Below are 13,935 nucleotides of genomic sequence, written 5' to 3'. Positions count from 1 at the left end.
CGCGCTGCCTACGATCAAATCAAAACTGAGGTTTTAGGCTCCGAAGCTGCACCTTGGCTATAGAGGGATCTTGGGATTTTCTTCCTTTACTTCTTGCCGCGCCCGGAAAAAAGAATTGCCTCGTACTTTGCCCAGTTGTTTAACTCCTCCTTTTTTTACACCTATTCGTTTTTTTCACCTTACTTGTTAATCTTCCCTGTGTGTTTTATATATGTTCCCTGTTAACTCTCCTCTACCCTATCCCCCTGTTCCTATGTACTCTTTCCTCCCCATCCCCCTCCCCTGCACCAGCAGGCGTTCCGGTGTCCGCCTCTAGGCGAGACAACTTACGCCTGCTGGTGGACCTTCCTCTCTTTCTAAAGAACAATAAATACATACATACCGTTTGGCTGCGACAACCAGGAAATATTGCACTAAAGCAGCATGATTTCAGGCTGCGCTAGATTTTTATGAGAATGCGTGAGCATCACTTCTCGCTGAGTTATGTTGCCGAATTTCTGACATCATCCTTTAGAAATTTCCTCTGTATCTTTTCCTTCCTCTCTCCCTTATTGCGACCGAGACCCTTGGCCTACTGACATTGTTGAACCTATATTCGAGGTAATCTTAACGCCATGCCTAATGACATGCCAGGCAACGTCATACCCATTTCCTGCCAAGCTGCGGGCACCGGCTGACGACATTTGACCTCAATGCCTGACGTTAGGCCCGACGCCGGGCAGTCGCCTACCCGCGTCCCCACTCCCTCTGCTGCGCCATCTGATCAGCTGATTTGACATCCACCTTTTCGCACTCGTACGCGACTTATAACTCGGATAGCACGGTATGTTTCAACCAGACAACTACAAAATGCAGGTTGGTAGACTAATAGCTTGTTCGCACTAAAAGAAGGTGTCGCGTGCACACCTGTGCAACGCCTTATGTCGCCATGGTGGATGCGCCACTGTGCATCGCTGAGGTGTATACCATAGCCAGCTCGTGTCAGGTTTTTGTGGGATGGCGACGTTCAAGACATGCGTGTCCGGGGAAGAAAGACGTGGTAAGAGACCCTCAATAACTTACCTCCGCGCTGGCCATAATGAGCGAGCAGCTTCGTCCCCGTCCCTCGCAGGTGACTGCGTGGCACAGCGCCTACTCTCCGCACTCGGCGGTGGTGTCGCTGGCGGCGGCCACGCGGGCCTTCCTGCCCGGCTGGAAGGTGCGCGTGGTGAACCACCCGCTGCCCCGGGAGCACCCGAGCCCCGAGCCGGACCCCGAGATCGTGCTCGCCACGCGCGTCATCTGCGGCGTCTTCATCCCCGTCGGGCTCGCCTTCCTCGCCTCCACCTACGTCCTCTTCCCCATACAGGTGACCGAGTCGGTGACGTAGCTACCCTTTCCACATGGTGTGTGGCACAGCGAAGCGTGTCCATCTACGGAGGGAGTGTGGTCACAGCCCCGCTTTGTACTTCTTTCCACTGCCGCCGCCTGCTTCCAGGGTCGCGCTCGGCGTCTTTCTCCCCCATGACATTGCGCGATATTCCGTGCGCTCTTTGGCGGCCCCGTGTGCGGCGCACTAGAGCCTGCGCCGTGATAGGCGTAGCCGCGCTATGATGCGACATCACTGTTTCCACCCCAAAATTGTGTATGCCATTAGTCTGTGATGCAGAGATCTCGCCAGCGTCCGTATAATTTAGCACAAAAAATCCCCAATATAGCCGCACCCCAGCACGGCAAATTCCACCAGAGCGCAGCTTCGCCGGGCTGAAGTCTATCTTCGCAGTGGGATATTTTCAGTGGAGCAAAAATAGGCAGGCAAATAAATTGCGTACTCTCCTCGATTGCTGCAGGAGCGCGTGCAAAACGTGAAGCTGCTGCAGCTGCTGGCGGGTGCGAGCGCGTTCACCTTCTGGATCACGGCGTTCGCGGTCGACCTGGCGCTGCACGCGGTCTGCTCGCTGGTGCTGTTGCTGCCCTTCGGCCTGCTCGACTGGCACCGGCTCTACTCGGACCCCTCGACGCTTGGTTCGTTTTTCCGCCTTTGGCTGTGGCCAGTTTCATTTGAGGCAGCGATAGAGACTAAAATAACATGAATTGCTCTTTGATGTGAAGGCACTCGCGATTTGTTAGTACTCCTGAAATGGCTGCTGCCATGCAGAAATTAGCCAGGTTTTTGGTAGAAACGCTTTTTTTTTTTCACTCAATGCAGCTGCCGTCTATATGATGATGCTGTGCTACGGCTGGGCGTCGATACCGGTTGCCTACATGACCTCGCTGGTTTGCAACCAGCCGTCGACGGGATACGTGGCCATCGCCAGCGTCAGCATCATGGCAGGTATAATCCACCCTCCTCCGTACTCCCCTACGAGTCCCGTTACGTCTATTTCTTCCGCCTATGAAATCGGTGGGAAAACAGCCGTACATAGCTGAAGTGCTCCAGGCGTATGTTTCTTTTCTATTTAGACTATTTTGGCACTGGGAGCCTAGACGCAGGGTCCAAACTATCCAAATTGAATGGTCAGATCGCGCAATACGAAAAGACGGCGCTCCTAGAGTGAAGAAAAGATTGTGGTCCCTCTATTTGTCACCCACGTCCACCCGTCATCGCAGTTTTACTGCTGTCTGAACAAGTACACAAACATGTCGCTCCTCCCAATAAATATCCGCGCTTCAATACCCACCCCAAGTATCCCCACCTCTCGTAGAAACCTAAAAGCTAAACACAATAGCTTTATGGCTATGAGAGTATAGTGATTGCAGTGTTTTTAATGACTAAGGACTAAGTAAAGGACTAAGTAGGTGAAAACTCATTGCCCAAGAGAGTCTTCTGGACGAGTTTGCTATGGCGGTGACTTAGCGAGCTTGCTTCTTAGAACGGCATGACGCTCCTTACAATGTGCTCATGCACAAATATCTTGGCATTTGTCAGATCTCATAAAGCCTGTTGGGACAAACTTGGCGCTGCGTAGTTGAGATGACCCATTAAATGTTGCAGGAGCATTAACTACAGGTAGCATTCCACTGTCAGAAGAAAAAAACGCATCCTTCACTTGCAAGTGCATGATGCATCTTAGGCTAGACCCGTTTGTGTAACAACGAAGCCAGCGGAACTTAAAGGCGCGATCACTGAGCGCGGGAGTCCGCCGGCTGACTGCGCAGGCATGGTGCTGAACACGAGCATGTCCCTGTTATACCTGCTGCCGACCTTGACGGGCCGCTGGGACAACGGCACGCAAGAGACGCCATACCTGGACGCCGCGCTGTGGGTTTTCAGGGGCATTCCCAGCTTCGCGCTCACTTGGGGCATCTCCAACTGCCTCCAGGTACGTGGGGAACCTGAGCTTGCCGCTTTTACGCGAGTATTAACGCACCCCACGCGCATGGTTACCTCCGCCTCTGGATAGCTTACTATTCGCGGATTTCTTTACCCCGCGCGAATAGCCTTAACTGGGCCAGCAACCTACACGTGTCAACTTCAACTTTTCGCTTGAGGGCTCGTGCTACCCGCGGCACCTACTCGCCTACTCGTCTTGTCATAATCGGAAAACGAACTAATCGAATACGTTGCTTCCAATCTTTAAGCCTCCCCCCCCCCCCCCCTTCATTTATGTTGCGCAATTCCGGATACTGCCAATGCTTCTTGACCTAGAGGAAGCATTTTTAACGAAGCAAGAAAGAGTAGGTAACCTATGAGCCCAGCTCGCTCTTCGGGCACTGGGATTTGCACTTTACTCTGCGCAACACTCTGCGCAATTTACGCTCTTCTGCTTGCCATATTCGCAGATTGCGCAAGAGAGAGTCATGTGCAAGTACATGTCCACGTTCGATCGTCTGCTATTCTGCGAAAACTTCGGACTCGAAAGGATACCCGACCACCTCAATCGCTTCATCGAATGCTGTCCAGGTGCGTGTTTCTACATTTACTATACTGCCGTCCAGAAAAGTGTACCCTGCAAGCTCTGCTGATCAGCAAACGTTCGGCAAGCTGTGCAAGGGTGGCTGGTTAGATCAGCGTATTCGCGCAAGCACGCACGCACACACCCCCGTGTGCGTGCATATTATATATACTGAGAAGACAAGGAGGTCGATGTTCAGAGCGACCGTTTACTCGAACGCTCGAGCGAAAAACCAGCGGGCACACATCGCGTGATGTGTGATGCAAGCTAAAGGTGATAGTAATGAACAGATCAAAAGGAAGCATTGTTAGCAGTATGGGTGAAAAGTCGGACAAACGGGAATGACAATAACAAGACGTTTACTGACGTATTGTCGAGAGACTTGGCTCACCAGACGCAAGTTTGAGGAAGGCAAGTCCCCTGCCGATACGTAAGTAAACGCCCTTGTTATTGTTCTTCCCGTGCGTGTGGCTTTTCACTCATACTATTTTTACACGCTCTTTTCGACTTTTCTTTGTTCACAAATTAGTCTGCCAGCGCCTTTTTTTTTTTTTTTTGCTCGAGGCCCCGCCGGCTTCAGCATTCGTGGCGAACTCCCTCGTCTTGAACTTCGGCGCAGAGAAGTGTCGCGACTGCCTGCTGTCCAAGGGCTGCCTGACGTGGGAGAAGATGAGTGGCGGCCGGGACGTGCTCCTCATGCTGTTCGTCGGCCTGGCGCTGCTCTCGCTGGTCACAGCGCTCGACTCCGGCCTGGGCTACGTTGCGCGCACGCGGCTGCGGTCACGCGTCATGCCCAGCGAGCACGGCGGAGTGAGTGAGGAGCGCACGCGCGTGCGCAGGCTCATCTCGGACGGACGCATCGAGCAGGCACGTCCCGCTTCATCCCTCGCGAATAGATTCGCCGATACGTCAGATATAAACGTACACCGAACTCTCGTCTTGTGCGCAAGAAAGAGCCTGTCAGCAAACAGTCAGCAAACTACACGTAACAAAGAGGCGATTACAGAGGTGCGGGTAAATAAAGAAAAGTCGATGCAAGTAGCATCTACGAACAGCATGCGCTCGTACGAAACACTGGCCTTCTCACCACCACAACGGAGACAGTTTGCAGCAGTAGTTACGACGTCAGCGTTTTGGTGAGATGTCTGGCCGGGAAGCGGAAAGTCGGTCGCACAATGAACGTATCATACCACACCTATTGCACTCTTATAGGACACGAAGCATAGTTTTCATACAAGCGAATGTGTAAACTCAGTGACAGTTATTTTTTACAGCGGAGAACTCCTTAGTAATTTGACGCGCGACGAACGAGAAGAGCCTTTTTTTCTCACTTCGTTCTTCTCACTTCTTCTTTTCACTTCACACTATCTCCCATCGGCTGCCTGCTTCAAATTTTGATACAAGATGACGTAATCTGCCTCCGGAAGAGATGTTTTCCTAGCAGCGCATTTGTCTGTAGAAGTGAAGCTGACTTTAAGAAAATGGGTGTACGCTTGGGTTTTATAAGTTGGCTTTTCCACATTGAAGTTTCACATTTAAGCCTGCTCAAAATCTCTCTGAACGCGTCTCCGGCGTGACGGCGTGGTTTAAGCTGGTGTTTATGGCTATCCAAAAACCCTCGCAGCTCCACTGGTCCCCCACGTTGCCAGAGTAAAATGGCACTTTATTTTTAAAGACTGTCTCTCGCTCCACATTGAATCCGCAAGCAGTTCAGAACAAGTGAGGACGATGCTGTTATCTCTTCATGCGCTGTGCACCAAAGATGTATATATGTGGGTAGGGATCAGTGAAATAGCATTTACCTTGAACATGGGGCCCTTTCCTCGCCAAGACGGCAAATAAATTTTTCCTTGTTCCGCTTTAACATCGAGAACACTGTTGTTGATGATGATGATGATGCTAATGATGATGATGACGGAAAAGGTTTGAATTTCGCGGCGCGCAGGCGGCGCTGCTGGTGAGCAACCTGAGCAAGAGCTACGGAACCATGGAGGCCGTGCACGGGCTGTCGTTCGCGCTGCGCAGGCACGAGTGCTTCGGCCTGCTGGGCATGAACGGGGCAGGCAAGACCACCACGTTCCGCATGCTCACTGGGGACCTCATGCCGACCGCAGGGAACGCCTTCATCGGAGACGCCGACCTCGTCACCAAGAGGAGCAAGGCGAGCCGGCATGCTTTCTTCTTCTCCCGCAGTTCAGCAACTCGCTCATCGTGTCCCGCTGCGGGCTTTGAATGCAGCATCCGTCGTACCATTACCATGAAACTGTGCACCAATTCTGCCCGAAGTCTTGAAATTTCTGACGCCCTTTCACGCGACCATGTGGCGCAACATTAGCCGGCCAGCTGAATCGAGGCAGAGACCGACAAAAAGACGTACAGGCAAACCAAAATATTGTTCTTTAGGTAGCCCAAGAAAGGCTGTCGTCTTTAATAGAATAGAAAGCGCGCCCGAGTCGAGGAGGAGGACGAGTAATGATGCCGGTGGCATGTTGCTCCCTGGGTGCAGTACCAGGCGCGGATCGGCTACTGTCCGCAGGCGGACGTGGCCCTGGACCTGCTGACGGGCCGCGAGATGCTGGCGCTGTTCGCCAGGCTGCGCGGCATCCGCGAGCAGAGCGTGCCCGACGTCATCCACCAGACGCTCGAGTTCGTGGACATGGCCCAGTACGCAGACTTCGCCGTAGGCACCTACAGGTACGTATGAACATGAACACTGAACACGAACGCTGAAACAAAAGGCTGCTTTGGAAGGAGGGGGTTTAGCAACCTGTGGTCACGGACATTTGAGAAGTTGTACGCAGTAGCAAGATAAGTGGCGTACGCGATCCGAAAAAGCGATCGAATGCTGAGGCAGAAAAAGAAAAAATGAGGACACCTGAGCGCTTCATACAGCTAGCCGTGTTCACGGATATTGGAAGAGTTGTACGTAGTAGTACGACAGTGTTAACGCATGTCGCTTGTAGGATACAAAAAGCGACAGAACGCTGAGCAAAATAGATCTGAGGAAAACTAAGCACTTCTAACGAGTTGAGTGCGAAAGCATGGGTGCCAAATTGAATGCCCAAAACGCCTTGCTCCGGCCTCGCATTGTCCAAGAGCTTGAAACCTTGTGCGTTGGAAGGTGGGACACTTAGGTTTGGGATCCACCTCAACCTCCTTGGCCTCAACGCTTTTGAATAGCTTTGACTTGTCTCCTACACATTCCGCCGCTGCTCGTTCTTGCTGCCATCGTAGAAAGAAATGACGATGATGGTGAATTTTGGTGCTTGTTCTTACGCCTCCTTCTTTTGCGCTGTAGTGGCGCGAACGACCACATCTCGCTACTGATTAAGTTAAAGCTTGCTGTGGAACGCCTCCGGCTACGGAACGCCTCGTTGTTTGGGACGCCTCAGGAGGAGCTGTTTTTCTCTTACGGACGTTGAGGTCGGACGCCAGATTTTTTTCGTCAATGGGTCATTGAAGGCTTTCGCCTTAAAAAGATGTGCCACGGCTGATCATGAACGGGCATCTTTATATTGATGGGGCTTAAACAATCGCAGCGGCGGCACCCGTCGCAAGCTGTCGCTGGCCGTGGCGTTCGTGGGGAACCCGCACGTGGTGCTGCTGGACGAGCCGACGGCGGCCGTGGATCCCCCGGCGCGCAGACGCATCTGGAACATCCTCATCGCCGCCAAGCAGCACCTCGAGCTCGCCATACTCCTCTCTTCGCACTGGTAAGCGCCTCCTCAGGCCCCGCTGCTGCTGCTGCTGCTGCTGCTGCTGCTGCGTCTGTCTATAGTTGTGCACTGGCTCTTCTGCAGTCCTGACACTATTAAAGTGAAGGCTCTACTACGGCGTGTTTCGCAAGGTCAATCATTGCGTCGCAATGACCTTCAGCAGTCGGAGCGCAAGTGTGGAAGGTGTGACGTCTTGCCTCGTGATCCGCTGCGGTGCAGTGAACTATAGCTGCGGAGATGCGTCGCAGCAGCACTCGCGAGGTGCCTCGCCGCTGCGGTACCACTTGACTAGGCGAGGGTTTGCTGGATGCTTTGCCGGCGCTTGGTCCCTCGGCCTCGCCATAGGTGGCGCGCCGGCTGGGCCGTCTGCGCGTGCACTTCAGCCTAACCTGCGCATACACTGTGTGCATAGTCTTTGTTAAACCAAGCCAAACAGACCTTTCTCTCGTGATAACTAGTTTGCAAGTGTTAAACCTGAGCCATTTTTGTTGTATAGCGGCTCAGCTCTCGCGCAAAGTATGGCGCCATTTTCTGGACGAAAATTTTGCATATCGAGCCTTGAAGGTAACAGCCAGTGGCACAAGCTCGTATTGAAAGAAGAGCCAGAAGCGAGCTCCCTGGCTGAGAATCATAACTGATCCCCTCCCCCCCTCCTCCTTCCCCCCAAAAAATCGACGCATAGATTGGCCGCTGAAGTTTCGCGCGCACATTATCATCAGCCCATTTGTGAGCACTGCTGGGCAAAGGTCCCTCCCATAAAGGATCATTAGGAAGGTTCGTTCTAACTGCGTGTCAGTGTGGCCAGATTTTGCTCCAGTGTGCCCCGGATAACTTCCTAGTGTGGCTGCACCAATGATAATTCTACAGGGCGAAGCATCGCTACAGACCTTGGTAAAGATATGTTATTCTGAAACGAACACTTCACTTTATAGATGGGAGTAAAGCGAAGCTTCCTATTCCTCACCGCTGGTGTTGAATGCGAATTCGCACTGTAGGAAAGCCAGCTTTAAACAATGGGAGGACACATGATGATATTGATGATGAAACGCGAAGCTTTCTGCGGAAAGGGTAAAAAAGTGCTTCCCGTGGTTGCAATCGAATCCGAGTTTCTTGGGTTATGAAGCCCACGTGTATGCGATTGCGCTATTCCGACACAGTCGAAGAAGTGTGGATTTTGGACTTTGGCACAATTTTCAAGGGAGAAAGCTTCGCGTTTTAACCATTTTTCTCTAAGAAAGGGGCATTGATTTTTTTTTGGCGATCGACGCACTGTCTTTAAGCTTCGTTGCACCATGCCTCGCATGCGCCCAGAGCTGGTGATGCGGTGCCTTTCGGTTCATTTGAAGTTTGTGCACGTATTCGTGCGTCTTCGGGCCGTTCAGCTACACTGAACGGCCCGAAGCCGTTCAGTGTAGCTACTGCACCCGTCTGCTCTCATCTGCGGCGGTGCAGCATGCGCGAGTGCGAGGCCCTGTGCTCGCGAGTGGGCATCCTATCCGAGGGCCGCTTCGCCTGCCTCGGCTCGACGCAGAAGCTCAAGGAGAACATCGGCCACGGTGCCACGGTGCTGGCTCGGAGCACGTCGCCCAACCCTGGTATGTGTGCCTCCGCATAAATGCACTTGCTTCGTGGCCTATGAATAATATAGTGTAAAAAACGATGGGCTCTTAACAGCACCATAACTTTTACTATACTGCGTTAGCAGTTTTGCCCTACTTGATCGTTGAAAAACCGTGGCCTGCTATGCGACGTCGCCGACGAGAGGTTTAGTATTCGCGATTCCAAGTTTACGGTCGCCGCCTGGTTGCCAGCGCGAGCATCTGAACTTTTAGGTCAGGCTGCCTCCCCCTCCGTGACGCACCGGTGTCCCGCTGTCACAGTTAGTAAGGCAGAAATAAGGAGGAGCGGAAAAGTATGGTATCTAAGAAAGCCGATAATCTTGCGGGCTGTTCTCTTTTCTCAGAGACCAGTTCATGAACTCAAATGTTCTTACCATATGCCCGACCTGTTATACAGTCCGAACGCAGGAGCTTGGTGGGACAGAACTTCGTCCGGTTTGACCCCATCTTTCCCGCTCAAAAAGCCGATTATCGCTAAGGAGCGAAGTAAAACCATACCTGAAAAGTGACATTTCGAACAGAGTATAAGGAGACGACTTGTACATGGGCAATATAGAAAAGCTCCGTAGAAATATACGAGCTTTTGTGCAGTTCTTTGGCCGAAGTTACTGCCCTTACATTTCAATAGGGTAGTTTACATGGCTCCGAAACCTGGTACAGCTAGATTCTAAACTTGAAACTGCGCGCACAAAAACATTTCAGTCTCAATATGGAGGCGAAGCTTTCTATGTCTCCCTGAGGATGTCTGTAGTCCACATCAAAACACACTGCAGGAAAGCCAGCTTTATCAAATTATGATGATGATCGTGGGTGGACTGAAAAAAAAAAAACGATTCCTGTGGTCGGAATCGAACCTGGGTCCCTCGCTTTATGGAGCCGACGTTTATCCGATGCACCACTCCGACGCGGTCGAACCTTAAAGCGAAGCTTTTTATGTCTCACTGATGGCGTCTGTAGTCCACAAATAATCAACTGCAGAAAAGCCTACTTCCACCTGTAAAGCGTACTCTGCCTCAAATATACAAATTCGCAGGTGAAGCCTGCTTTAGGTTTTCGTACCAACAGAGGAATCCCTCGCGAGAAAGCTTCGTGTTCAACCATCGCCGTCGTTAAGCTATTTTCAGACTACCGACGTAACAACCATATCATGAGCTATGGACGTAAAAAAAATGGCGTGTCACGCAGTTTGCTTAGCTGAGACGGGAAACGACATCATTTTTTAAAGATATTCCGACAGTTGAGGCAACAGTCTGAACCCGGCCTTAGACGTAAGGGTGCACAATTTCTTTGATCTGTGCGCTAATTCATTGCGCCACGCCAAGTAACTGCGCGATAATCGCCCCTGAAAGAACTGCGATGAGCGGGGAAGCCTGGCCCGGTTCGCAGCGGTGCTGAAGGCGGCCATGGAGGCGCGCTTCCCGGGCAGCCGTCTGCGGCGCAGTCAGGCCGGGTCGCTGCTGCGCTTCCACGTTCCGGCTCAGCCGTGGCACGAGCTGTTCACCGGCATGGAGGAGCTCCGGGCCGAGCACCTCATCCACGAGTACCTGGTCAGCGACGTCAGCCTGACCGAGGTCTTCCTGCACTACACGCGCCGCAGCAGGCGCTGCGCCGTGGACTCTGTGCAGTCGCCGTCGCTCGCCTCGCCCTCGGACTCCAGTCCGCACGAAGTCTAGCGCTGCTGCTGCTGGTGGACCGAACTATCTTTTCGTTTTCCGCCATTAGCGTTGTCAATTGTACTTCAATATTTTTTACAGTAATGATCGCTTTAGCACTTATTCGCTGCCCATCCCCTTGTTCTTTTTTCTTTTGCCTACAACTCCTCGCTCATCTTTATACTTATGTTGTCAGTGCAAGCGTCGTTCTTTCACTGATATATTCTCCGCCTCGTTTTCTCACCCAGAACTTATGGCCATTTAGGCCCTTCTTGTCTTAATTTTTAGGTCACAGAGAATACTAGATCAAGAAAACAAGACCACGGAGATTACTAGATTTTGTCATGTGTTGCGTAAGCTGGTGTCAGCTTTCCTCGGGTGACATTAATACTGATTTTGAGTGTGCTCTGTGTGGAACGCTGAACTTTTGGATAATGAACTGGGGCCCAAGCACCACATTCGGGCTCACTCAGAGCACCCAAAAAGTTTTTTTTTTTTTAAAACGGTTTAGAGGCCAGCCGCCAAAGAGTTTAAATGTCGTGAGTAAATAGGACGATGTGATTAAGAGCGATGACCCTGCGTTCGTTTCTTTTTATACTGCGCACCCCCGAAGCGCGGGGCTGTGTCCACATAGGTGAAAGATTTGAAGTGCCTTGTGCAATACAAGACTGTTAGCCGAAAAGAGATAACATTACGCGCGATTTGCTGTTGTGTGCACACTGGTGAGAAAGGTGCGATGTACCGCTTGTGTAAAGCACAAAGGTACCTATACACGTAGGTCGCGAATAGGACATTTTACTGAAAACCTCTCACCGTGCTACGGCATTCACGAAAGTGTTATTTCATTGCGCTGTTGTGCTTGCGTTAGCGATTGATGTAATTCGGGTACTGGCATAAACTGCTTAATTAGGAAGCATATCGATGTAACTCCAAGGTAGTCCACAGCGTCTATTTTGTTGAAATTGTACGTGTTACGTGCAGCTGCGGCGAGGTTCAAAGTTCTTGAACAAGCTTCGCGGGCATTGTTCCTACGCTGTTATAAAGTGCTCCACTTGCAACATTAAATCCTACAATACGAGACGGCATGCAGTGCCACTGTGAACAAGCATGCTCGACCTGCTCATTACATTGTAATCCGCATAGACGCATTCGCATCGCATCTTTCGCCAGGCGTGTACACCTGTTGGGAGTACTCTAAAGTATGTAGGCTCCCAAAAAAGGATTAAATGTTCAGCGTATTCCCTGGTTGCGAACACTTCTCATTTTGGCGGGAAAACAATATTTGTGTACGGACTCCATGCATCGATGTGGTCTGGACGTGCGCACGGAGCCTTTATTTTGGGGTTCCCAGTGTACCGGTTCGCGTACTGGCAGCCTAGTTTTTACCCCGCCACTGTGAGTCAGTGGCTGAGGCGCAGGGCTAAGGCGTTGAGACTGAACGCGCGAGTTCGATCCAGGACGCGGAGACTGGTTTTATGATGGCGGCTACAAAAAGTAAACATCTGTGTGACCATAAGAATTTATTTTGTAGCCCTGCACTACAGCGCGCCTCATATCTCTAGTGTAGCTGTCATCCGCAATTCCTCAAAATAAGGCATTTAAATTTAGTTTGCAAAATTTACTTATAAGTGTATTATACTAGGTAGAGAGCAAATTTTATACATATGACGGACGATGAAGCCGCCGGAGGTGGACGAGTATTGGGAATTTCACGGAGTGGTCGAGCCCGGCGGTGTACCAACACGTACGGATAAAGTGAGGGGGGGAGGGAGGTGATTCGATCCCAAGGATACACCGCAGCAGTCCACCGAGCTGCTACGCGCTTTTCTTTGCTCCAAAACCAGTTGCCACCCCGTTGGTCTCGTCCAAAATGCGGGAAGGTTCGCGCAAAAAAAAAAAATATGGCGCAGCTTTCACTAGTGGTGCAAGGCTGGAGGAACAGCAGACCTGGGAGCCGACCTAGCTTCTACCCATACTGACAGTGAATCCTTGGAGAGAGGGAGAAGAAAGAGCGGCAACCCAAGATTGTCTCGAGCTGTCACCACTTCGACCTCGCAACATCGGTACAGCCGCCCGAGGCTCGTACCCAGCGACACCACAGCCAACCTCACTGACGTCGCCCCTGTCCACACGAGTTGCTTTATGTCCTTCTGACGCTCGGTGTCCGCGAACTAACGGCGAAAATCTTTTGCCGATGTGCCCTATCAATTGCAGAGGCAGCAAAAAACAAGCAAAGAAGAAAACGTGACAGAGCCGCGCACATGCCGCTCAAGGTCAAAGACGCCTGCTAGAAGAAAACAATGTGCAAGACTGACACACCAAAGTTTTAAGGTCACGCCACGAACACGTGCACAGTCATCCACAAATCACGGGTACACCACTGGCCGTAGAGATGCAGCACCGGTAGGACGGAGGAGAAACGGGAAACGGAAACGGAATAAGGATCTCGGCACTTTCCAAGTACTCTAGTATTGACAGCCGTCATGTGCTGTGCCGGGTAACCTGCAAGGGCATTGGGAAACCTAGCAATAAGGGAATGAGTTGCAAAGAATCTTGCGTGCTGTCTAATATTGATACTCAGTATGATAGTGTGTAGTTACTGAATGGTGTTATCCCCGCAGCTTCTCCAGTCGTCTGCTTTTGTAGAACAGAATAGCTCAGTAATTTGTAAAGAATTTTTTATGAATAGTACTTTACTATGAGATTCATCTTTGTTAAGAGCTGAGGAGGTCATTCTGCTTTGTCAAGGAATAAACTTCTGTACTTACGATCTTTCTTCGAGGCGCATTTGTGTCTTCAAGCTGTGTCTTCAAACTCGGCTACGGGCGGAAAACTTCTAAAAAAAATACTCGCCGTTGGTATTCACAGCTTTGCAGTCGACAAAAGCGTCGCAGCCCAAATCATTTACACCGAGCTACACGTGAACGTGACTTAGCACATTATGCTTATTTCACACTTTTAGCAGAAAGAATTTCCGCAGCTGAGAGCTTGGGTGGCACCCTAAGAATGCTGAGAATTCGAAGGTTCACGACAGATCCGCCACCATCCTCGGAGGGCCGGCTGAGGACAGAGC

General features: G+C 51.3%; 2 protein-coding genes across 2 annotated transcripts; both read left to right on the top strand.

Moving 5' to 3' along the window:
* Positions 1–1,078: 1,078 nt before the first annotated feature.
* LOC144173802 (phospholipid-transporting ATPase ABCA3-like) lies at positions 1,079–6,436 on the top strand. The gene is made up of 8 exons (XM_077702060.1): positions 1,079–1,348; positions 1,830–2,004; positions 2,189–2,314; positions 3,139–3,302; positions 3,763–3,883; positions 4,495–4,742; positions 5,821–6,044; positions 6,382–6,436. Exons 1-8 carry the CDS (start codon positions 1,079–1,081, stop codon positions 6,434–6,436), a joined length of 1,383 nt encoding a protein of 460 aa, XP_077558186.1.
* On the top strand, positions 6,319–12,962 carry LOC144173981 (phospholipid-transporting ATPase ABCA3-like). Its single transcript, XM_077702373.1, has 4 exons — positions 6,319–6,569; positions 7,415–7,588; positions 9,044–9,186; positions 10,597–12,962. The coding sequence occupies exons 1-4, from the start codon at positions 6,448–6,450 to the stop codon at positions 10,881–10,883; spliced, it is 726 nt and encodes a 241-aa protein (XP_077558499.1). The 5' UTR covers positions 6,319–6,447; the 3' UTR covers positions 10,884–12,962.
* The last annotated feature ends 973 nt before the right edge of the window (positions 12,963–13,935 follow it).

Source organism: Haemaphysalis longicornis, unplaced genomic scaffold, assembly GCF_048455015.1.
Source record: "Haemaphysalis longicornis isolate Haplotype H1 unplaced genomic scaffold, Haemaphysalis longicornis Haplotype H1 scaffold_3, whole genome shotgun sequence".
Taxonomy (NCBI): domain Eukaryota; kingdom Metazoa; phylum Arthropoda; class Arachnida; order Ixodida; family Ixodidae; genus Haemaphysalis; species Haemaphysalis longicornis.
The sequence above is the reverse complement of the archived record's forward strand: the minus strand, read 5'-3'. Positions and strand labels throughout refer to the sequence as shown.